Source organism: Bison bison, unplaced genomic scaffold (genome assembly GCF_000754665.1).
Source record: "Bison bison bison isolate TAMUID 2011002044 unplaced genomic scaffold, Bison_UMD1.0 scf7180017864183, whole genome shotgun sequence".
NCBI lineage: Eukaryota > Metazoa > Chordata > Mammalia > Artiodactyla > Bovidae > Bison > Bison bison.
Genome location: NW_011494755.1, coordinates 8,230,309 through 8,254,594, shown reverse-complemented (window position 1 = coordinate 8,254,594; position 24,286 = coordinate 8,230,309). Strand labels below are relative to the sequence as shown.

The 24,286-nt window shown below is 37.1% G+C and overlaps 1 protein-coding gene across 1 annotated transcript in view; it reads right to left on the bottom strand.

Moving 5' to 3' along the window:
• Positions 1 to 348: 348 nt before the first annotated feature.
• Positions 349 to 24,286, bottom strand: part of UGCG (UDP-glucose ceramide glucosyltransferase) — a 37,666-nt gene continuing 13,728 nt past the window's right edge. The window contains exons 2-9 of the mRNA XM_010843578.1: positions 20,648 to 20,789; positions 12,810 to 12,912; positions 12,009 to 12,110; positions 10,366 to 10,478; positions 6,830 to 7,008; positions 4,373 to 4,459; positions 3,693 to 3,882; positions 349 to 2,887 (exon numbers count right to left, since the gene is read on the bottom strand). Coding sequence (XP_010841880.1) covers positions 2,717 to 2,887; positions 3,693 to 3,882; positions 4,373 to 4,459; positions 6,830 to 7,008; positions 10,366 to 10,478; positions 12,009 to 12,110; positions 12,810 to 12,912; positions 20,648 to 20,789 — 1,087 coding nt within the window. The 3' untranslated portion in view covers positions 349 to 2,716. The remainder of the gene's footprint in view (positions 2,888 to 3,692; positions 3,883 to 4,372; positions 4,460 to 6,829; positions 7,009 to 10,365; positions 10,479 to 12,008; positions 12,111 to 12,809; positions 12,913 to 20,647; positions 20,790 to 24,286) is intronic.

Below are 24,286 nucleotides of genomic sequence, written 5' to 3'. Positions count from 1 at the left end.
TGATTTTAACATTAGGCCAATACAGAAACCCCGACTGCCTGATAGCTCAGTTGGTAAAGAATCCACCTGCAACGTAGGAGATCCCAGTTCAATTCCTGGGTCGGAAAGATCCCCTGGAGAAGGGAAAGGCTACCCACTCTGGTATTCTGGCCTGGAGATTTCCATGGACTGTACAGTCCATGGGGTCACAAAGAGTTGGACACTACTGAGCAACTTTCACTCTCTCTCATCTCATCTGTAGCACAGGTAAATTTTCTTTGAAAAACTCTGCTGTGAATGGTAGAACATGTTATTTATAAAAATATAAAAGACACGAGACAAAAATACATTATTGCTAATGTTTTGATTGTATTCAAATTTTTTATTTTTTGAAAAACTTAAGACAGTGATTTTAAATAATAAACATGGTATATTATAGACACTTTTTTTTTAGACAGTTCATTAAATTTGGACTCCTACAGTTCTGCTGTGATGCTTTCTTCAACATGTATATAATTTCTTATCATTTTATCATCACTTCAAACTTGCTAATAAACAAACAATCGCTCTGTCTGCTTAAGTGAAACTTCATTGGAAGGAAATACTCCACTATCACATAAAAAACACATATACAGAACAGTCATTTTTTCAATATTTACAAACACAAGAAGTTTGTCCAGCCATTTTGGTTTTGCTGTTACACTGCCCATACTGAGATCAGCGAAAAACTAAGGAATAAGCAAGATTTCATTTCAGCAGTGCAAAAGATGGCATCAACCAAACTTCATTAAACAAAACCAACAAATCACAAACATGGTCAGCAAAATTCAGCTTGTATGACAACGACTTAAATAAACAGAGTGGGTCACAACTAGACTGGTTTGCACTGTGCAACTTCCCTCAGGGAACAATACTACCCCCCCATTTCACATAGATAGGAATATGCATCAAAGCCTTTGTTCATGAAGAAAATGCCCTTCAAACAAATTCATCATAAGGCAAAAAAAAGAATGAAGCAGTTTGGCCCAGAGAAAGCTTGCATATAATGTGTACGCACAGTATATACAGGTTTATCGATACACTGCAGTTTAAACCATGTATATACTCATGACACAATTAAAGGAAACTGGCTCAGTGAAGTGAAAAAGTATTCATATAAATATGTAGTTATTGCTAATAAGTGACACATTATGCTCTGACATGGAAACTGCAGGAAAAAAAGAGTTTGAAGCTGCCATATTGCCAGTGTCAGCCCCGTAGCAGGCATTCATACGGACAACATGCCATCCGTTCCTGAAGAAAAAGCAAAAAAATTCCACTACAATAAAAAAAGAGAGAAAGGCTTATGCACTGTCCCTTACATTTTCACCTTTTTAAAAAAAAAACAAACAAAAACAAGTCCAGTTCACCACAAGTTAAGCACAACCTGACAAGCGAGTTTAGTGGCATGAAGGGGAGAGAACAGTGAAACAGAGCATGCATTTACAACCGGAATTGTTCTAGTCTATTTGTCATACAAACTGGAATACAAAAATCCAATTTAAATAAGACTAGACTAACAGGAATTTAAAAAAAAAAAAAAAAACACACAGTAGACTTAGTTTGATACTGATTAATTTTAAGAGTAAAACTCATTCTGTCCCCTCTTAATACTCTACTGCAATTTATTTCTTGATGGCTAGAATATTTACTTAAAAAAGATATTAAATACCTGTATCATGAAATTACATTCTTTTTAACAATAAGACAGACTGTGTAAGAAAATAGCTCATGTGTGAAATGTGTCTGAAATGCATTTTTCCTCACAACTATCAAAACATCCACTCACACTAAAACAAACCCCCCTCCCCCCACCCCCGACACAAAGTTAAGGAAAGACGGGGCGGGTCAGGTGAGGAGCAGGGAAGGAAAGATTCACCAGCACAGTGATTAACAATGGTTCAAGACAGAACCAACAAGAGTTGGTCAAAAAGATGCCTTCAAGACATGGCTACAATTAAAAACCAAACTCAACCACTTTTGGTTCATTGCGGTGAGACCGAAAAAATATTTCTCACAGATTCAATATAAATACTAGACTCCAGCTCTCTTGTTATTATTACTTTTAAAGTTTTTTTCCGTTTGTTTTTGCAAGGCCTAGCTATTGTATTACAATTTATATTTGCTCTGCAACGACTACAAGAGGTAGGCATGAAGCATGAAAAAGTTTCTCAGTTAGTACCTCGTTGTGGGCGCTTCACTGCGTAATACCTTTCACTTTAGACATGAAGAGGGATTACCCCTTTTCGTCTCTTCTAAGTACCCCAACAAAGCTGCTGCCATCTCACACATGTTCTAAAAGAGTGTACTCACCAGGAAGAAACTTTCTCTACTGAAGGATACTGTCATAGTGTTTGTTGCAGAACATTCATTTATATATAGATTTATTTATATACTTTTAAAAAATAAATGACAACAACAAAAACCAAACCCAGGTTCCTAGAACCAATTCTCTTGATTCTCTACTTCCACAAAATAAAATATAACCGTTTGGCCAAGACTACAGATGTGTTTTTTTTTTTTTCTTCCTTTTTTTTTCTTTTCACAGATGCAAGCGCCATGCAAAAATAAATTAAAGAACAGATACCAAAACATACATGTGATAAAACTACTGAAGGTAGATTTTTTAAAAGTATTTATATAAAGATAATTTATAATACTTCTCTTTTTTCCTTTATGTACAGTCACAAAGCTGTAGTTATACATCTAGAATTTCCTCAGCTGTGCCTCCACAGCGCAGTCTGTAGCGACCAGTTCTCCAGCTTATCGTTGGGTCCCATAATGCCGACAAAAAAATGTATATTGTCATGGATTCACGGATGAACCAGGCTACTGCATAATCAAGCTTTGAAAAACATAGTGTTCCGCCCTGGGAAGTAGAAACGTAAATAATTCACTGCTTGATTACAGACTCAGCTAACAAGTGAGGTACTTCCATTTAACTCTATTGAATACATCACATAAAATCAAGTTTGGGGCTTCCCTGGTTGGCTCAGTGGTAAAGACTCTGCCTGCCAGTGCAGGAGACGTGGGTTCGATTCCTTATTCCGGGGGGATCCCACATGCTGTGGAGCGATTAAGCCTGTGTGCCACAGCTACTGAGCCTGTGCTCTAGAGCCCGGGAACCGCAACTGCTGAAGCCTGTATACCCTGAAACCCGTGTTCCACAACAAGAGACGGTACTGCAATGAGAAACCCATGCACCACAATTAGAGAGCAGCCCCTGCTTGCCACAACTACAGAAAACCCCACGCAGCAAGACCCAGCACAGCCAAATATAAAATAAATAAATAAAAACTATCTAAAAAACACCAATTTGTTTCTTTAGATAATGTAACAGTCGTGTTATATTGGTTAAGAAAAATGTTCATTAGGAATAGAAGCAGTATTAAAATAAACTGCTATCCTAACATATTTTAAGTTTGAAGACTTGTCAATTTGCTTTAACATCATTTTTTTTGGAGTCTTAATAAAAGTGACTGTATAACCAGCTGAAAGTTGAAAATCAAGTTCCATTTTGTGTCCACATTCCACTAAGGAAACTAATGCTTAATTTGATTTTCATCTTCACTGGGGGGCTAAAAATGGCTCAGACATATTTTCAACTTTTTCTAAATCAAAACTATTTTAGTTCCACCAAATGACCTCCAACCTTTGCACACCTATCCACATACCTGGACACCCCTGAGTTGAATGTAGTCAAATATAAACCATGCCAGGCAATGACACATGAAAAATACCATAATATCCCATCTGAATACATGGTGGGCTGCCCATCCAATAATTAAACTGGCAACAAAGCATTCTGAAATTGGCTCGCAAATTATTGTAGCAGGAAGCATGTTAATTCGCAATTTGGTCCACCTTGGGAAAAAAAAAAAGGATTTTCTTTAAACAACAGCCTGATTACAAGACTAATCAATTTTTCTCAAAATGATCAACATTATATCCCATTAAAGGCCTTTTACATAAGCTTTAAAGAGTATTTAATGAATCTCTTTTCTATTTTTATTTAGTGTTTCAAAGAAAAATGTCTATAAATTTATTTGCATGGCCTATATTCTGATGAGTAAAAATCATAAAATTCCAGGGGTAAAAAAGTTAGAAAATAGAGGTCAGCATAAAAAACCCCAAAGTCTCAACATCTGTTTTTTGAAAGCTTACAATGGAAAGAAAATATACTGAGACATTAACTTTATTTTAATGAAGAAGTTAACTTCTCTTTTCTGGAAGAAAACAAAATCTGACTTTTTGTTGTTTTTTTTTTAAACCAAGTTAAGACCATGTAAAAATATACTCCCCATTCCCTTTTTCTTTTAATAAAGTATAAAAAGAAGAAACCCAGCTGACTTACCTGATCATTCTGGATTGAAATTGAGAAATTGAATATGAGCCAGAGTTTTGCATTGCAACTTGAGTGGACATTGCAAACCTCCAACCTCTGAAAATTAAGACAGTTATAAAATGAGCTATGATCATGAACACATACGTGCAAGGATGACAGGTTATGTATTTATTCATTACTGTAAAGAGTAAGCAGCTTTATTTACAGTAGCCAAGATATGGAAGCAACCTGTCAATCAACAGATGAATGGATAAAGAAGATGTAGTCCATACATACAATGGAATATTGCTTAGCCATGAAAAAGAATGAAATCCTGTCATTTACAACAATGTGGATGGACATAGAGGGAATTATGCTTAGTGAAATAAGTGAGACATGGAAAGATAAATATTCTGTTACCACTTATATGTGGAATTTAAAAAATAAATGAGGGACTAAACCAAAAAGAGACTCACAGAGTTAGAGAACTACTAGTTACCAGTGGGGACAGGGAAGGAGGGAGGGGCAAGATAGAGGAAAAGGATGAAGATATACAGACTACTATGTATAAAATAAATAGGCAACAAGGGTATATTGTATAGAACAGGGAAATACAGTCATAATTTTGCTATAACTTTAAATGGAGTATAATATATAAAAATACTGAATCACTATGTTGTACACCTAAAACTTTATAATACTGTAAATCAGCTTTTCTTTTCTTTTTTTCTTTTAAAGTGAGCAACTGCGAGTGTTTAGGGTGAGCCTCGTCCCAGGATAGCACCCTGCATAGGGTGTATCATACTTAAGCACATTTCAGTCATTACAGAAGCCCATGACAGTACCACCTAAGAACTAGAAGGAATTACAACCCCTCAGTTCACAGTTTGATAAACTTAAAATACAGACATTCTGAAAGTACTAAATGGAGTGGGGCCTGTATTTAACAGTCTCTGAACACTATTAACCAAAAAAAGGAGTAGTGGGGGATATGTATGTGAATATTCAAGAAGAAATATGAACCAAGAGTGGCATTTCATATCTCATGAGAAACCATATGAAACCATGGACCATACTAACACCACCAGAAGATAAGGTCGAAAACATACTTCAACTTTTAAGATCACACCTTCAGTAAATTATCACACAAGGAAACAACCCCCTTAAAAAAAGCAAATGAGGGTCATTTTGTGATAGAAAAGTGTGATTAAGCCAATCGTGAATCATTAGGTAGCGTCTTAGCAAAGTATCAAATAATCTACTGAGAAATTTCAAAATTTGAAATCTCATTCTTTAAATTTTCACCTATTGGCTTTACGACTGCACTGATACTTTTAATTCTTCTAAAACACATAAACATTTACATTCATAATAATGAAAATTTACAGTTACAGAGAAGCTTCAATTTAACCACTTCACATCACATAAATTTTTTAAGAGTTTAAATGTATTTATTTTTTAAATTGAAGTACAGTTAATTTACAATTGTAGTTTTCAAGTGTACAGCAAAGTGATTCAGTATTTGCTGGGTTGGTTTTCCCATAAAATCTTACTATATATATTGTGCTATACAGTAGGTCTTTGTTTACTTGTTTTATAAATGATGGTGGTGGTTTAGTCACCAGGTCTTGTTCGATTCATGTGGCTCCATGGACTGTAGCCCACCAGTGTTCTCTGTCCATGGGATTTCCCAGGGAAGAATACTGGAATGGGTTGCCATTTCCTTCTCCAGTGGATCTTTCCTACCAGGGATCATATCTGCATTGCAGGCAGATTCTTTACCACTGAACCACCAGGAAGTCCCTTATTTTATATACAGTAGTGTATATATGTTAACCCCAAACTCCTAATTTATCTCCTCCTCCTGTCCTCCACTATCCCCTTTGGTAAACATTAAGTTTGTTTTCTATGTCTGTGAGTTTGATATTTGTCTTTCTCTGTCTGACTTACTTCACTCAATATGATAACCTTTAGGTCCGTCCATGTTGCTGCAAAAGACAGTATTTCATTCTTTTTTATGACTGAGTAATATTCCATTATATATTCAGATCACATCTTCATCCATTCATCTGTCGATAGGCATGTGAGTTGCTTCCATGTCTTGACTATTGCAAATACTGCTGCTATGAACACTGGGGTGAATCTATTTCAGATTAAGACTTTTCTTCAGAAATATGCCCAGGAGTGAGACTGCAGGATCATATAATAACTCTATTTTTAGTTTTTTAAGTAAATTCCATACTGTTTTGAAACCAGATTAATTTGAAGAATGTAGAGAAATTAGAACATTTATTTGCTTCATTAGTGTGTACCTGAATAATTAGTAGGAATTATATTACATTAGTAGGAATACAAAGTATTAAACTATTTTGTACTTACTAGCAGAAAATAAAATAGCGCTTAATCCATGGGTTTAACAAACAGAAAAAGCCAACAGAAGTTTGGAAATAAAAAATACAACAACCTAATTTAATTTAGTTTTCTTACCGGTCAGCTATTGCTTTGGCCATAAAGTAATCTTCAGCAATATACTGAGCAAAAGCTATAAGCCCTCCTGCTTGATCTAACACATCCTTTCTCATTAAACAAGACATTCCTGTCACACATTTGAAACCAGTGACATTGGCAGAGATATAGGACCTTGGATGAGAGGTTCCAAAATACACCTGCCAAGACAAAACCAAAAATATACGTGTACAATTAGAAGTTTATGTTAGAAGTATGATGTTTATAAATTCCTTTTCCTAATGAACTTAAGAATGATTGGGTGGACAGTCTATTATTCTTACATAAACTACCTGAATAAACAGTGGTACAAAATAATGTTTACATATAGCAAGCAGTCAGTAATTTCTAATTTGATTGACTACTCTTGTTATTATCACTTTTACAAAGAAGTAGTATGTACTTCTTGGAGGGAAAAGTATACTTTATTCTCAAATAAATACTGTCTTTCCTAAAACTCCAAGATTTAAAGATTTATTTAAGTCAAACAATTTGGATTTAAATAAGAGAGGTGAAAATATCACTTACTGATACACGATATTAATGTTTAATGTGTCCTCTTTTCATACTGTTCACATAAATATACACACATCTACATACATAGGTACATGTACATCTGTGTATGTGTATATGTATGCATGTGGCAATACACACCCAACACTCACAGGTCCATCAACCAAAAGAATAATCCTATTTCTTAATTCCTCTTCCTGTATATTTTTGTAGTTAGCTGTTTCCTGCCCAAGTCACTAAGCTCAAATTCCCCATTTTCAGTGTATTTTTCATAAACAGCGTGGACACTAATAGTCTGTCTCCCATTTTACTGCACCTTTGATAATGTGCTTTGGAGTCATCACAAATGCAAACTGCTAAACTAATGGTAGAATAAAATGGTCATCCAAACTTACCCAACTTACCAGATATAAAACCTATTTATTATTTATATCTTAAATATGTTGCCTTTTCTACTTAGTCACCTCTGTATCCTAGGGTGATTAGTTCTAGAAGTCCTGGACCAAAAATCCACCAATACTTTTTGTGTATTATCTACACCTGTCAGATTACTTACCATACCTAATACAATGTAAATGATATGTAAATAGTTGCTGGCTCAAGGCAAATTCACATTTTGCTTTTGTAACTATTTTTTCAAATACTTTGAGGCTATAATTGGTTGAAGCCACAGATGTAGAACTCACAGATGTGGAGGGCAATAGCACCTTGAAATGGAGAGAAGTGATCTTTCTTAATGGCAGAAATCACATACATGACATGCTGCTACTGCTGCAAGTCACTTCAGTCGTGTCCGACTCTGTGCGACCCCATAGACGGCAGCCCACCAGGCTCCTCTGTCCCTGGGATTCTCCAGGCAAGAACACTGGAGTGGGTTGCGATTTCCTTCTCCAATGCATGAAAGTGAAAAGTGAAAGTGATGTCGCTCAGTCGGGTCCGACTCTTAGCGACCCCATGGAACGCAGCCTACCAGGCTCCTCTGTCCATGGGATTTTCCAGGCAAGAGTACTGGAGTGGGGTGCCACTGCCTTCTCTGATACATGACACAGAATAAGCTAATAATCACAGATGATTAAGAATGCGATTCTTCCTACCTAACCTATGCCCAGACTGGAATGAAGCCCTAATATTTGTGGGATAGAACTGAACCAAACTTCTAAAACTAAAAGCACCTATCTTAATTCCTTAAGCAGTTACTAAGTGAGGTTTTAGGAATGAGGTGGGACCGGGCACTGTGATGAAGGCTCCCATGATTTCTTTACAGACTGGAATAATTCCTCGGGCCTACCTCCATTCACTTTAAGTAATGGTGACTTTTAGGGATTAAACCTAAACTAAGGGAGCGAGTATATCTGGAGATATCTATTATTGACACACATATAAAGTTGGATATTTCCAAAACAAAAATATAACATGGAGCATAAGAATAAAAAGGATCTAATTTTAAAGTAACTACCTAGAATTTCTTTACCCAACAAAAATTGTGGTATCTGGGCTTCCCCAGTGGCTCAGTGGTAAGCTCTGTTTGCAGTGCAGGAGATGCAGGAGACTCGGTTGGATCCCTGGGTCAGGAAGATCCCTGGGAGGAGGGCGTGGTAAGTAACCCATTCCAGTATTCTTGCCGGGAAAATCCTATGGACAGAGGAGCCTAGCAGGCTATAGTCCACGGAGTCACAAAAGAATGGGACAGAATGGAAGCAACTGAGTGTGCATACATGTATGATTCACACTGCCGAAGGCTGAATGTGAGTTTCTACACTGTACCCTTTACCCTCAGATGACTGCAATTCAAAAGAATATAAATACAGATATGCTTCAAGTTGGTATATTTGGAGCTTGAAACTGTATACCCTTCTGTTATAACATTAAGACAAGTCTTTTCTCCTAATGTTTAACAGTACAGGAATGGTGAAGTATAGGATACACTTATATAACAAACTATGATCAAGCCAATAAAAATTACTTTTATAAAATAATATTAATGATATGGGGAACAGTTTATGAAGTAACTAAAATAAGATACAAATTATTTTTCGTATAATCTCAACTTTGCTTTTTTAGAAGGTACACAGAGAAAAAAAGTCTTAATGCTAAAATAAACTAATTTTTAAAAATAGAAACTTCCTCTAACTGGTCGGGTTCTGGGAGTGGTTTGCGTTTTGATTTATTCTGCTCATTATACTTCCTCCTAACTTACAGTTTCCTACACGTAAGTCTGTACATTGTTAAAAGGTGTGGAGTAAAAACGGAAAACATGAGTTGTTCAGATAATTTTTAGAAATCTGTTGTAGAAGGAAATCAAGTGGATTTTACAATGATTCATGTGAGCAATTTTCCTTTTTTTGTATATATTGAAATACTTCATGATACTTAAGATGCATTCTTTGCAGACCGGATCTTTGAAAGAACTATATAACACATACTTTTATGTAAGTCAGTAATCTGTTACTGAACTCAAGAATTGAAAGTAAGGACCACAAGGAAAAAGAATATACTGTGCTAAGCTGGTAATAAGACCACGAGGTGTTTCCTGGGCACATCTGCTCCTGCCAGAGCACAGGAAGTTCAGCCGGGAGGGATTCCGGGGCCCCGAGCATTTCTTCACTAATGAAAACAGCTACTCTCAACTTGAGGCTGCTAGTACTCAGCAGGTTGTGTGTGTGCTAAGTCACTTCCGGTGTGTCCAACTCGCTGCGACCCTATAGACTGTAACCCGCCAGGCTCCTCTGTTCATGGGATTCCCCAAGCAAGAATACTGGAGCGGGTGGCCATGCCCTTCTCCAGGGGATCTTTCCAACCCAGGGATTGAACCTGCATCTCTTACGGCTCCTGCACTGGCAGGCGGATTCTTTACCACCAGCGCCACCTGAGGCGCTCACTCAGCAGGTTAAAGCAGACAATACAGTTAACTTCAGGCACCTCAGCCCAGCTCTCAGCATAGCCTCAAGCTTCTGGGAGATTAGGGATCTGATAACAAGCGTATTATCTATAAGCATTGTACTTACCTGTTCTAACGTAGCAGCAAAGCCCTGTCTGTCTGCTACATATGGCAGCCCGTGAACCAGCCCTACTTTTTCCGTCATTTGGTTCACCATGTCTGTGAGTGTGTCTGGAATCACTATGATGCAAAAGAAAAGGTACAGAGGGAGAGGGGAAAAATTTTTCTTTTAGTAAAATGCCCATGAATGTAATATATTCTGTGTGTTACTAAATTCTTAATAAATGTTTTCTTTGAATATAGGTCTAATAAAATGAATCTCAATCACTTTTCCGAGTAGAATAGAAAATTTCAAAAAGGGTAATATATGGTAGGGAATTTATTCTGGACCTTTGCAGGCTGTTAAATGCCTAATATGTACCAGAGGTGGGATGTATCTTGGAAATGTTAGCAGTCCCTGTTTCTGAACCTCCAGACTGGAGTAAGGGACAATGTGTCCTAGTGGAAAAGGGACAGGAGCAAAAGTCCAAGGACCTAGTGTTCATCCTGGCTCCTGCATCGCATTCATAGGAAACGAGCCTCCTCTTTCTGAGAGCAGGACATGTTCTTTCTCTTAAAACTGCTAATTAGAACTGAATGAGAATATACCTGATGGAGGTTCGTACACTGAAAACATAACAAATATATGACAGTAAACAATTTAAGACAGCAAATGTGAAAAATGAACCTAATCTCTGACCAAGAACTGTTAGTCCTGTAATGATCTAATTAAGTCGAAGTGCCACATTTACTACTAATTTTCAAATTTTAAGCTGATAAAATTCAAATCATTGTCCCATTTTTAAAGAGCAAAAATCTCATATGATTTTACATGACTTCATTTTTATTTCCTTCAAGTGTTTAAGAACTCAATTTACTGTATAAAAGTGCATTTGGGCCTTATTTATAAATGTCGTCTGGGAAGTGCTTCTCAACTGCTGCCCTGCAGGTGACAGGTGGCGTGTCCAGGGACAGTTCTGATCGTCACAACCAACAGAGATGTGCTCCTGGCAGGGGCCAGGGATGCTGCTAAACATCTGCAGGATGGTCCTGACTACAGAGAAGTACCCAGCCCCGAGGTGCTGAGGTTGAGAAAACTGAGGTATTAGAATATAATGGAATCATAAGGTACACTGAAATTATAAGTATAAATGTTTTAAAAATGCAAAAATACAAATTATAATTTCAATATATAAAAGGTGTCCTGCAAAAATCTGCTAAGTAAAAAGCCATGAATGTGTTCTAAAAATGCATGTAATTTCAGTAAAATATGTATCAATTAACTTCTGTCCCTTTGCATGAGATAGTATATTGCACATGCCACAAACAGATTAAAGTAAAAGATAAATATCACTTGAATAAGGGAAACTTAGACCTATGAGAAAGCTCATTACACCACAGTTGTGGCATAATGTACCACAACTGTTTTTTTTTTAAATGGTTGGAATTTTCTCTTCAAAATGAAAGCATTTGCATATGTGTAACATTCTAGTTTAGCATAAAAAAACTTCAAAATTTTAGTAAGTATAACGACATACTACCATGAAATAATGATAAAATAACTTACTTTATTAGGTAAACAAATATGATTGATAAATGTATTTTCAGGTTGCTCTTGGAATTTTATTACTGAATGAATAATTTTATAAAATAAGTAAGAAAAAACCTTACCTCTTATTCCACTATCACAAATCCATATAAGATCATACTTTGCAACTTCATATCCCGGCATTAAATTATTAATCTTAGGATTAATGCCAACCTTTTTGCCACCTAAAATTTTAAAAGTATAGCAGTGAACAATTCATGCCATATTGAAAATATCTTCTATTATACATATACTTAGTATAGAGAAGTGAAAAGTACTTGCATATTTAATAATTAAAACAAATATACTTTAACATCATGCTTATTATTCATAATAACATATTTAGAAAAAAGTTATTCATTCTTAAAAAGAAAAATACATCATTTATCTTTGAAAATTCATTAGTTTCAGTTTTCTAATTAAGAGCTTGTATTAATGGTAAACATTAATAAACATTTAATAGCAAGTATATCTCTAACAAGTGTTTAGAATAAGTCTGTAGGTTTTGGGGAAAATATTCTTTTTGCAATATTACAAAAATGAATTCTACCACTCAATCTCAATTATAATCAATGAGATATAGAAAAAGCCATAGATTGAAATTATTAAAGAAAAAAATAACTGATTCTCATGTGTGGCTGATGAGTAAAACATAATCTGGAATAATTTTGTTAATCCCTGATATGAAAAACAAAATCTGTATTTATAACTTGTCTTCTCTAAAGGATAGAAACACCTTTCACTATATCTAACAAATATGCATAAAGCAAACATGTTAATAACTTCAATGGTGCCTAGGACCCTAATCTATAGTTTAATGCAAAGAAGATTACTGATACTTAATATATTAAAGCAAAAAGGTTATTGTAAAATTTGTTACTTACCTATAAACAATCTTGCATCAACATTTGGATATTTCCCAAGAAGCTTCTTACACACATCAATGGCTGGATCATCATGGTCTTGGACACAGAGGAGTACTTCATACTAGTCAAAGAACATATTTTATGTAAATTAACCTCTTACAAAGATAATCACTTATTATTAGCATTTACTGGTGGATCAAAAAGCATTAAGAAAAGCAATTGTACACACAAAGTTTAGAAGTTAAGAGAGTATTCATAATGGATGCAAACACTTAAGGGATTATCAAGTGTTGCTTTAACTGAGAGCAACTTCTCCAGAAGGGCCTGTTTGCCAGCCAAAGAGAGAATGAAGAGATTGGCAGGGCCCACAGCTGAAGCATGGCTGGATTCCCAGCTTCTCCATGCCTTCATCACTGAAAATTTACCAAATGCTCACAGGGTGGCCAGCAGTGCAAAAGCAACACAGAAAGCCAGAGAAATGAACACACCCTTTGTTGTCTAGAAGCCTTGTCTCTGAACTTACTATTATTTCATCAAGGTGCTAAAAATTACACATCAAAGACCATTACGATACATTTAAAGGGCTTTCCCAAACTCTCTCAAGACAAAGTGAGATTAGATTTTCTGTTGAATAATAATTTTTTGAAGTAAAAGAGAATCTGACTTGATTAAAAATGCAGGGATTCCCAGGTGGCTCAGTGGTAAAGAATCTACCTTCCAAAGCAAGAGACACAGGGGACACAAGTTCCATCCCTGATTCGGGAAGATCCTCTGGAGGAGGAAATGGTGACCCACTCCAGGATTCTTGCCTGGGAAATCCCCAAAACAGAGGAGCCTGGGGGGTTTGCAGAGTTGGAAGCGACTGAAAGCGCACACGTGTGCACACACACACACAAGTATGCACATATCCTCCTAAAGAGCATGCTTAGCCTTTTAACTATGAAAACACCCAGGATTTAATTTTGCTCAGAGCTATGTTTACTCTGACAGTACATTACAGAAGTCATTCCTTAGCACTTGGCTGGCTGTGTCAAAATCATCCTGGGACAGTTTTTTTCCAAAAAGAGAATACTGGGCCCATCCTTAAACTTCTGAATCAGAATCTCTGAGGTGATTCTGACACATAACCAGGTTTATAAAATCCTGAGCTCTAAGTTACGATTTTGTAAACTACTAAATTTTTTCAAAAGTGTTTGCTTTCACACATAAAGATGTTCCTGTATTAGTGTGTGGGCTATGTACTCTAAGCAGTAACTTTTTTCAAAAGTGGTGATAAATTCACCACTGACTTGAAATTTGCTGACTCGAAAGCAAATTTCCTAGCAAACTCTCTTTCTAAGATAGATTGAACATTTTTAAGCAGAGGAGGAAAGTTAATTATGTCCACGAAAAAAGATAACAAAGTTATATGATCTAAAAAATACAAAGGTGGCTCAGTGGTAAAGAATCCATTTGCAATGCAGGAGATGCAGGTTCAGCCCCTGGGTGGGTGAGATCCCTGGAGAAGGAAATGGTAACCCACTCCGCTATTCTTGCCTGGGAAATCCCATGGACAGGGGAGCCTGGTAGGCTACAGTCCATGGGGTCACAAAGAGTCGGACACGACTGAAGGACTAGACAAACAACAACATACAAGGAAGAAGGTAATGGGAAGGCTTGTTTGCTTTAGTTCCACTGATGAGCATACACAAGCAAAAAGTGTGGAAAAAATGCATACAGTGCCTTGAGTGCCGGGAGCCGGCGAGAGGCACTCCACTCATGGCAAAGGTCATGAGAAAGGAGGCTCGGCATACACAAAGGCAGGATCGAGCCTCAGCAGTCCCCCCGGATATTCTCGAGCATCTATCCCCAAAAAACCAGAGTCTGCCTACTTTATTGCTTTGTGCTCTCACCTCTGTCTTTACTGGGGGCTGTCCCCCACCACCATCTTGCTCTCTCTGATAAAGAGTTAACTTACAGCTCCAATTAATAAAGTTCCTGGGCATTAGGAGTGTTTAAATCCAAACCCCTCAGATAGCTCTCTAACTCGCTTGACAAGTTTACCCGGACTCCTACAGCTATACATACAATTGTTTACAGTCTCCCACCCTTGAGAGGCACGGGAAGCTTAAGATAGTCAAATAGCTTAGAGCCTCTCAGAGAGTTAGAAACTGTCAGAATAAAACTAGTAAAAGATTTCATTGATGAGCCAATACTTGCTGCCAAGTTTCCACATCCCCTGTATTGTATCCTTGAATGTGTATTAATTAATATAGTTGGTATGTAGAAAAAATAAGTAGTGGCCTTGGTGTTAGCAACTTTAGACCCTTAAGGTAATAAATTCTTTCCTTTGTTGTAAACCCACTGCACCTCTGCCCTATAGGAATGCAATTTTATCTAACACCTTTGGAAGATGGCGCCAAACCTTAAAATAATTACTCTTAGAGAAAATAAGCCTTATGGTTGACAAACCTTTGTCAAGAGTCATAAAATGTTAATAGGCCTTCTGGCCAGAAGATTATGTAAATCACCTAAACCATTTGTATACAATAAATTTGCAGGAAAGAAACCCTAGTTTTTGATAAGGATCAAAGACTGCTGACTTTGCATCCCCTATTATCCTCTATGTGTAACTTAGGGTATAAAAACCCCTGTTGAAAATAAAGCTACGGGCCTTGCTCACCAAAGCTTGGTCTCCCCATGTCATTCTTTTTTTCAATTTTCAGCTGAGTCTCCATCTGGAGCGCAGAGGTCCTCTGCGACCATTTATTTGCCTGGGCTTCTAAGACCCACTTGAGAAGGTGTCTAAGGTGGGGCACCTTCCGCTATTGGAGAGGGCGCCTGCGGCCTCCGTGGTCAGAGCTAACCTGGTGTCACAGGTTATATTGATTTTCCGCGTAAACCAAGCTACTCAGCCTCTTTTCTCCACTGAATTTTCCTACTGAGCTATCCTCATTCTATTACTCTTTATATCTTTGATGAATATTTAAATTAAGTCGCCGACGCCATCTCCCCTTCGAATACCCTGGATCAGCTGGGGCTGGACCCCGGCACTTGAGTGCAATAATTAATTACTATTCGCCTAATATACATTATCTCAGCAAAAAGTGGCAGCGTAGAATTTAATAGTTGAGCACTTAAGGACCAGGACGAAGGTAAATGAAAGTTTAGCTAACGAGGTAAGATTTTTTTTCAAGTGAAAAAAAAAAGTTTTCTTAATAATTTAAGTAGAGGGGAAAGCAATGTACACTTTCCTCATACTTTCTATCTATAGTTACTACACATTCCATCCAATTTCTACCTTCATGATGACTGACCAAAATTACCATCTGAGAGGTACTGAAATAACTAAGCAATTTTACAGCCACTGGTCTCCAGAAATCAGATAAAAATCTGAGAACAGGATGAGCACCATTCCTGCCACACCCTAAAATTTCTTCAAAGGTTGACTCTAAGTCCCATAATACGTCAGCCATCTTCCCAACCAAAATTTTTGCTTGAACCACCAAGAGGCAGTGACCTTAATGATGAAGATTAGAAAGGTTAAGTGGCTTCCCTGATGGCTCAGAAGGTAAAGAATCCACCTGCAATGCAGGAGACAAAGGAGATGCGAGTTCGATCCCTGGGTCAGGAAGATCCCTCAGAGGAGAAAATGGCAACCTACTCCAGTTTTCTTGCCTGGGAAATCCCACGGACAGAGGAGCCTGGCGGGTTACAGTTCAAAAGGGCACAAAGAATTGGACACGACTGAACACACATGCACACACGCAAGTGACTTTTCAAAGGGTGTAAATAACGATTCGCTTTCCTAATACAGTGAGCCTCTCAGTCACACTTGCTCTAAAGAGCTCATTGTTTTTTCAAACATTGCATAGTTTTATGCTTTTAGAGTTTATGCTGTTTTACAGGTTTAAGTGAATATAGTGAAAGAAAATGTTTACAAGTAATACAATTCCATAAAATATTATTAAAAATCTACTCTCAGCTATTTCCCCAGCAAAAGAAAACCCTGTAATATAGCACCAGATATCTACTTGATGGAAAGATAAGAGCTATACTAGGTTGCAGCAAAACTTTTTCAGAAGTATATAGTGTAAGTATAAGTAAGGGAGGTGTGTGTGTCTATCAGCCATTTAGGCAGGTCCAACTCTTTGTTACCCTATGGACTGCAGCCCACTAGGCTCCTCTGTCCTTGGAATTCTCCAGGCAAGAATACTGGAGTGAGTAGCTACTTCCTTCTCCAGGGAATCTTCCCGAATTCAAATGCAAGATTTAGAATTTTTGTTTTTATTGATTATACGTTTTAAACTTAACTTCAAATGAAAAATAAATACCACCTTATTAGCCAAAAAATGAAATTCAATTTACATCATCTGAAAAATGTTCAGACTCTTATTCAATAACTTTTGCTTTGTTGTTTCTGATATCGAAACTTAAACCAAATTGGAGGTAGTATTTCAAGTTTTCTCTGAAGTGTTAGATTTTAACCAGGAACTTTCATTTTCAGCTCTGTGTTTGAGCTCTGGGTTTGACACAGCCCAAACATGTAATTTGCTAGGAATCTCTGTATTTGAATAGTTAAATCATGCCAACTACACTGCAACTGGTAAACACAAGATAGTAAGTTGGTTAAAAGTTTTCTTAACTGACACAAGAATAATTTTTCAGATATGTTTATACTATCAAAAGAACATAAACGCATGGTCAAAAATAAAGCTTTTATTGAAAATATTATACTTTAAAAATATTTTAAGAAAACATTTATTTTATAAATCTGAAAGAAATACAAGGTATAGTAAATTCCACTATAAATGGGCACAATAATATATATGTAAAATCTAGAAATATTCCCAGAATATTGTAGATGAGGTTGGCCTCATCTTAGTACGCTTTCTATACAAATAGCAAAACTAAATTTCCCTTTTGCTTTTCAAACAGTGAAATGACTGAAAGGTTAAGTCCAAAAGAGGTACAGACAATCTGTAAACTGCAATTTGGTCCTTTGGTATTTAAGAATGAAATATCTGAAACTGCAATAATCATAAATGTTACCCCCATGAATAAATTTAGATGTATAAATGATACTCAATTTAGATACATAAATGAATATTAGAAAAGTCTCCTCATTGAGTCAGTCCTGTAGATATTAGGACTAAAAACTCTGTACTGTAGTAAACCACATAAAATATTTTCTTAAAGTAGAAAAATATTTTAACACATATTAATCAATTATATTGCATATCAAGTAGGAATATCTTGAACCATTTATAAATAACTACACATGCTTAAAGAAAAATGTTATGATGATATTTAGATTACAGCAGAATATAAGTTCTGTTACAGGATGGACTTAGACCACAAATGTCTAGAACAGTCTCTGCCACTGAATAAATAATGAACTATTTGTTAAAACATTTGTCCTAGGGTAAGTTTTGAGTGAAAGATAGATGCTTCCTTTGAGTGAAGGGAAGATTCCTTGTAAGTAAATTGCTCTGAATTCAAAGTTTTGACAAGTTATTATTACAACTTACTTACTTTCAAAGACTATATAGTTTATACAATTTTTCAAATTTATCTGGTAAAATAAATTCAGATTTAATAGTTTTATCACACATATTATGCTGATCTTTCAATAATTGAACGTATTCTCAATCTTTTAAAATTTTTTATTGTCATCATTGACAATAAAGAATCCAAGTATGGCACCAGACTTTCAACACTGTAAACCCATCTCCTATTTGCAAAAAAGAAATGAAAATCACAATTACCATAACCTCAATCTGTTAATAACTCTGATCATTAATTTTAAAATTCTTCATATGGCCAGAATTTACTAAAATAAAGCCATGAGGCCACTTGAGATGCAGATTATTGCATCTTCCTGATATGGCCGAACTTCTCTCTAAATGCCTTCTTTTATATTGACGCCAAATAAGTAATCGATTTTGTGAAAAATGAGTTTTATTTATTTTTTATTATTTTTCTAAGAAAAATTTTCCCAAGGAATAAATATCAATATAAGGTGGAGTTATAAGATATTTAAAGCACAGATATCTTTTAGGACACTTAGTATAATAACAGTCTCACCAAACTTTAAACCTAGAAATTCAGAACAAGTATCAGTAATTAACCTTTTTGCATATGTCTAAAACTAAACAAAATTTTAGAATTTCATGTTTTATATATAAGCTTGTGTGTGTGTGCGTGTGTGCGTGTGTGCTCAGTGGCTTCAGTCGTGTCCAACTCTTTGTGACCCCATGGACTGTAGCCCACCAGGCCCTTCTGTCCATGGGATTCTCCAGGCAAGAATACTAGACTGGGTTGCCATGCCCTCCTCCAGGGGATCTTCCCCACCCAGGAATCGAACCTGCATTTCTTGCCTCTCCTGCATTGGCAAGTGGGTTTTTATCACTAGTGCCACCTGGGAAGCCACACATATATTTCCAAACGGCCTAGAAGGTTCCACATCAAACTAACAGAGAAAAAGAGTCATATCTAGAACAAAAATATTTCTGTACTTTTGGAAAACAATGTTTACATTTGACAAATAGAATATTAAAGTCTGCTGGGCTTGGCAGTTACACAAATGTTCATTTCATGACTACATGCCTCCTTGATGACACAAACAACTCATGCTTCACACTCAGATTTGTGCAATTTCAGTGGTTTAATTTGTCTCTTGTAGAATATTTGCCACTGCGCTTGGTCTTTTAAAAGCAAATAAAATGCTGTGAGATCAACATTTTCCTTTAGAGTGCAGGTACTCTGCACTTTTGCTCTGTTTTCTAAATGTTCTACTTACACAACAATTCTTTTATAGTTAGAAAATAAATGGTGAACCAAAAAAGAATAAAAACAATCTCTTGCATATAATATTATGCATTTTTGTAATGTGTCCAAACAATTTTCTCCTTAACCACATAAATGCCTTAATGACATAACTAAGTGGAAAAGTGAAAAACTCGAGCTCTGGAGATAACTCCAAATTGTATCTAAAAAAACCCAAAAACCTCATTCAGAAGAATAAATTGATTATTGATTCATCCCACATGTTCATAATTAATGGATACATATGTTCCTGGGGTTATTCTAAGAAACTCTTTAAACCCACAGCTAACTTCGGAAACTATTTAAATGTCATGACTATTATCTTACAAGAGTGGCAACATAAAAATTTCGTAACTAAGTTTCAAGAGTGGTTGAATACAGAAAGGGGAAAGGGTTGGATGATAGTTAAAAAATTGAAATGTGAGATTACGTTCCACAAGGATAAATGCATATCCTTTTTCATTTTCACTGCAACTCTCATGAAGTAAGATTTTTACACTCAAACTACTAGGCACTTAACAATGCCTGAGTTCCAGGAGCTTTACTCAGGGATTTCTAATTCTTCAGATCAGGGGGATTCCCTGTGGCTCAGATGGTAAAGACTCTGCCTGCAATGCAGGAGACTCAGGTTTGATCCTTGGGTTGGGAAGGTCTCCTGGAGAAGGGAATAGCAACCCACCCCAGCATTCTTGCCTGGAGAATTCCATGGACAGAGGAGCCTGGTGGGCTACAGCCCATGGGGCCGCAAAGAGTCGGACAAGATTGAGCAACTAACACTTTCACTTTCAATTCAGATCGACATATGGGTAGTTAGAAAAGGAATTAATACCCCTTCCTCAATCCCATTTCTGTCCTGTGACAACTACTACTTTTATTACTATTACCACTACTATTAATACTGCTCAAGCATAAATTTGATGAAGCCAATACCTTATAAATTTTTAATAACTCCACCTGATACCATGTCAAAATTCCTCTGTGTTTACTATACGTTAAAAAAAAAAAAGGTATGGTTCAGTCCATTCCTGTGAGTACAACACTGTACTTACCTTGGGATAATCCAATTCAAAGAATGTTTCCAAGTTGTTGATGAGGTTAGGATCTACCCCTTTCAGCGGTTTCAGAAGAGACACCCCTGGCAGCTTGCTATATGGCTGTTTGTCTGTCGCCTTCTTGTTGAGGTGTAATCGGCTAAAAAGCAAATGATACATATATTAACATACATTTCTAGAGAATATCTTAGTGCCAAATCTATATAAAATATGTATCAAGCTACCAATAAATTACTGAATTCTAAATTTAAAAAAAAATTCATTGGCAGCTTTTTAAAGGGGTCTCTGGAAATGAAAGAAAGTATCAATAGAACAAGGTAAGGTTCCAGTGAGGAAAACCTGAAGGAAGCAGAGTGAATGTCCCAATGAAGGCTAGAACTTAAGACTGTTGCTTTTTGCTGTATTCTCAGATGCCAGAACTATGCCAGCCCTGGAGCAAGCACTCAGTAAATACTCAGTGAAGGAATGAATGACGGTGTTATTAGCCCACACATTAACTGCCTTTCCTCCCAAATCACCATCAAGGTGGCCAAAGAACTATAAAAAGAGCAGAAGGAAAAATCCCTATCTTCACCAGAAAAACATGGAAGTGTAACCAGAAAAATTTGAGAAATTTCTGTAACAGCCCACACGACAACTAACTGAAAGAACTACCAAGCCAGCGTGCATGGGAAACAAGGAGATGGGATACCTAGCAGAACCCCCAATGTTCACAAGCTCAGAACGGCAGTGATGGAATGGAGGGAAGCTGAAGGTAAGGCGGGGGGGAACCTCAATGATGAGGGAAATGTCTGTTAAGACACTGAAAGATAAACCAGTGCCACTGATTCCCAGATAAGCTGACCAAGGTTCTCAGAGCTGCTCCAGCCCAAAGGGTGGCGTAGCACAGCACTCCTAAGAGGGAAGCTTTGCTAATTAGGGAAGAGAGACTGTGTCCCAGTTCAGGTCAGGTGTGTGTCACAATGAAGAGTGTTTCAGCAGAGTGTTGAAGTTTCTAAAGGAAGTCACCAAAGGTGTCTTCCCTCCTTCTCCTATGCAAGTCTCCAAGCACTCAACAGTAATTAGACACTGGAACAATCACAGGGCCATCTGCAGGGTATTTTAAGACACATTCTTCCACATTTTAACATCTCTGAAATCAACGGCATCTTACAATCGCTGGCAGCCAGATGGCAGCCCAGACTTAGCAGCATGGAAACCATCCCTTCTGGAAGATCAAGAAGATGCCCATATCAATGCATCTCAGGTTAGATGAAATATACTATTCATCTATGGGTGATTTCTGGACGTTCACTAGTACCAACAGTCTATAGCAGTTAGTCACAGGCTCACTCCCCCAATTAAGGCAGAGATGTGCTGCAGCAAATATCTCACGTTTCAGATAAGACCATAATGTATCTTTGTGGAAAGAAAAGCAGGCTACTACCTACAATGGAAAATAAAGCAACACAAAAAATTTTAAAGAGCAGCGTGGTCTTGGTTTCTGATCCACAACGCCGAATGCCAGAAAGTAACGAGAACCATCCACAGCAGTGATGCTCTGCATGGCATCAGTCCACAAGTTGCTTTATACTGGCTGGTGATGAAATGGAGAGAAAGTATTTAGAAACTTTTCTAGCAGTTTGACATTGCCATGCCATCCAAGCATATGATCAGTCATTTATTTTTACTGTAGTTTACCAAAGTTTCAGTCCATGACAGATTGGAAAACTTGAAAAGAACTGATCCTTTGCCACAGACCAGTTTGGCAAATATTGATCTATAGAGTTCAGCCAGAGGGCTGGATGATCTAAAATTTATATAACCACAAATATGATCACTATTCCGTTGCTAACAAAATAGTAGACTAGATGTCTGGAGAAACCCACCCTGTAGAGAATATCTAGATGGCCAGGGGGAAAAGTTTATGTTTAATTGGTTGAAACAGTAATATATCCACATGGTTCAAATCACTAAAAATATTAAGACATTCATATAAAGAAGTCTCCCTGTCATCTCTGTTCCCCATCAGTCTTGTTCTCATCACTACCTCCACAGCATTATTAGTTTCTTATCTTCTCAGAGATTTTTCAAAAATGCATACTAAGCCAAAACATACACAGATGAAAATCTTATATAGTATTTATAATTTTCTCTATGCTTTCTTAAAACAAGAACCCTAAAAGCATGTTTTAGGGGCTTCCCAGGTGGTGCTAGTGGTAAAGAAGTCCCCTGCCAATACAGGAGATGTAAGAGACGCCAGTTAGATCCCTGGGTCAGGAAGATCCCCTGGAGGAGGGCATGGCAACCCACTCCAGTATTCTTGCCTGGAAAACCCCATGTCAGACTACGTATGGTCCATAGCGTCGCAAAGAGTCAGGCACGGCTGAAGCAACTTAGCATGACTTAGCACACATGCAAAAGCATGTTTTTAGATATCCTGTTATGATAAAAAGGAAAACGTCTCAGGTCAGAAATGAAGAGAAACCTCTGAGTAAATGAGTGCTGGGACCATCTGCTGGTCTCTAGTTACCTAGAGACGATGACAAGCCTGAAACAGGAATGACTGAAATCTGTTCCAAGAATCTTGTAGAAGTATGGAATCTTTGAAAGGCAAAGTAGAAAACTCCTGGCCCACAGAGGAAAGATAGGGATGCTGCCTACATTGGATTCAGTCCAAAATAAAATGGAATAAAAACAAAAAGTCTTTCTGGAAAACACCTAACTATGTGGGTCTTGGGACCCAGAACCCAACTGCAGGTGTTGCTTGAACAAAACCCAAGAGATGGAATGAGAGACCATCATATGTGACCATGAATACATGAAAAGAACCACATAACATCTAGAAATGAAAATGGTGGTCACTGACACCAAAAACTCAATAGATAGGTCATGTAGAAGTTGCACATACACAGTTCAAAAAGCAACTGGAGAACTGGAATCAGATTTGAAGACATTATCCAGATTACCGCACAGAGAGAATAAGAGGCCAAGAAAATGAAATCATGAAAGGGTTTGAGACATGGATGATAGAGTAAGAAGTCTAAAATCCCAGTAGCTGCTATCTATTAATTATACTGTATGATCATTGAAAGTGAAAGTGAAGTCACTCAGTCGTGCTGACTCTTTGCGACCCCATGAACTGTAGCCCACCACGCTCCTCTGTCCATGGGATTTTCCAGGCAAGAGTACTGGAGTGGGTTGCCATTTCCTTCTCCAGAGGATCTTCCCAACCCAGGGATTGAACCTGGGTCTCTCGCATTATAGGTAGACGCTTTACCATCCGAGCCACCAGGAAAGTATGATCATTAAGTGCTATTAAACTAACAAAACCTCCATATAAGGTGATGGCAAATTACAGAGAAACCTAGCCCACTAACACACTGCATTTGGGGAGGCTTTAGATTAAAAACAACAATAATTTAAACTGCTAAATAGTCTAGTGTTGACTCTATTTTTCCCTTTTTCCTCTTTGTCTTCATTAAGACATCTTCCTAATGCTAATATATTTACATAATGCTAATATAGATATACCTCCTATCCTTTCATATCAAGAATGCTGCATTTTATCAAAGATAGACTGACCTGCCAAACCACCACGAAGCTTTCTCTAGGTTTATGGTGAAGTGAATTGCTGATAAGTACCATGTCTGAAAT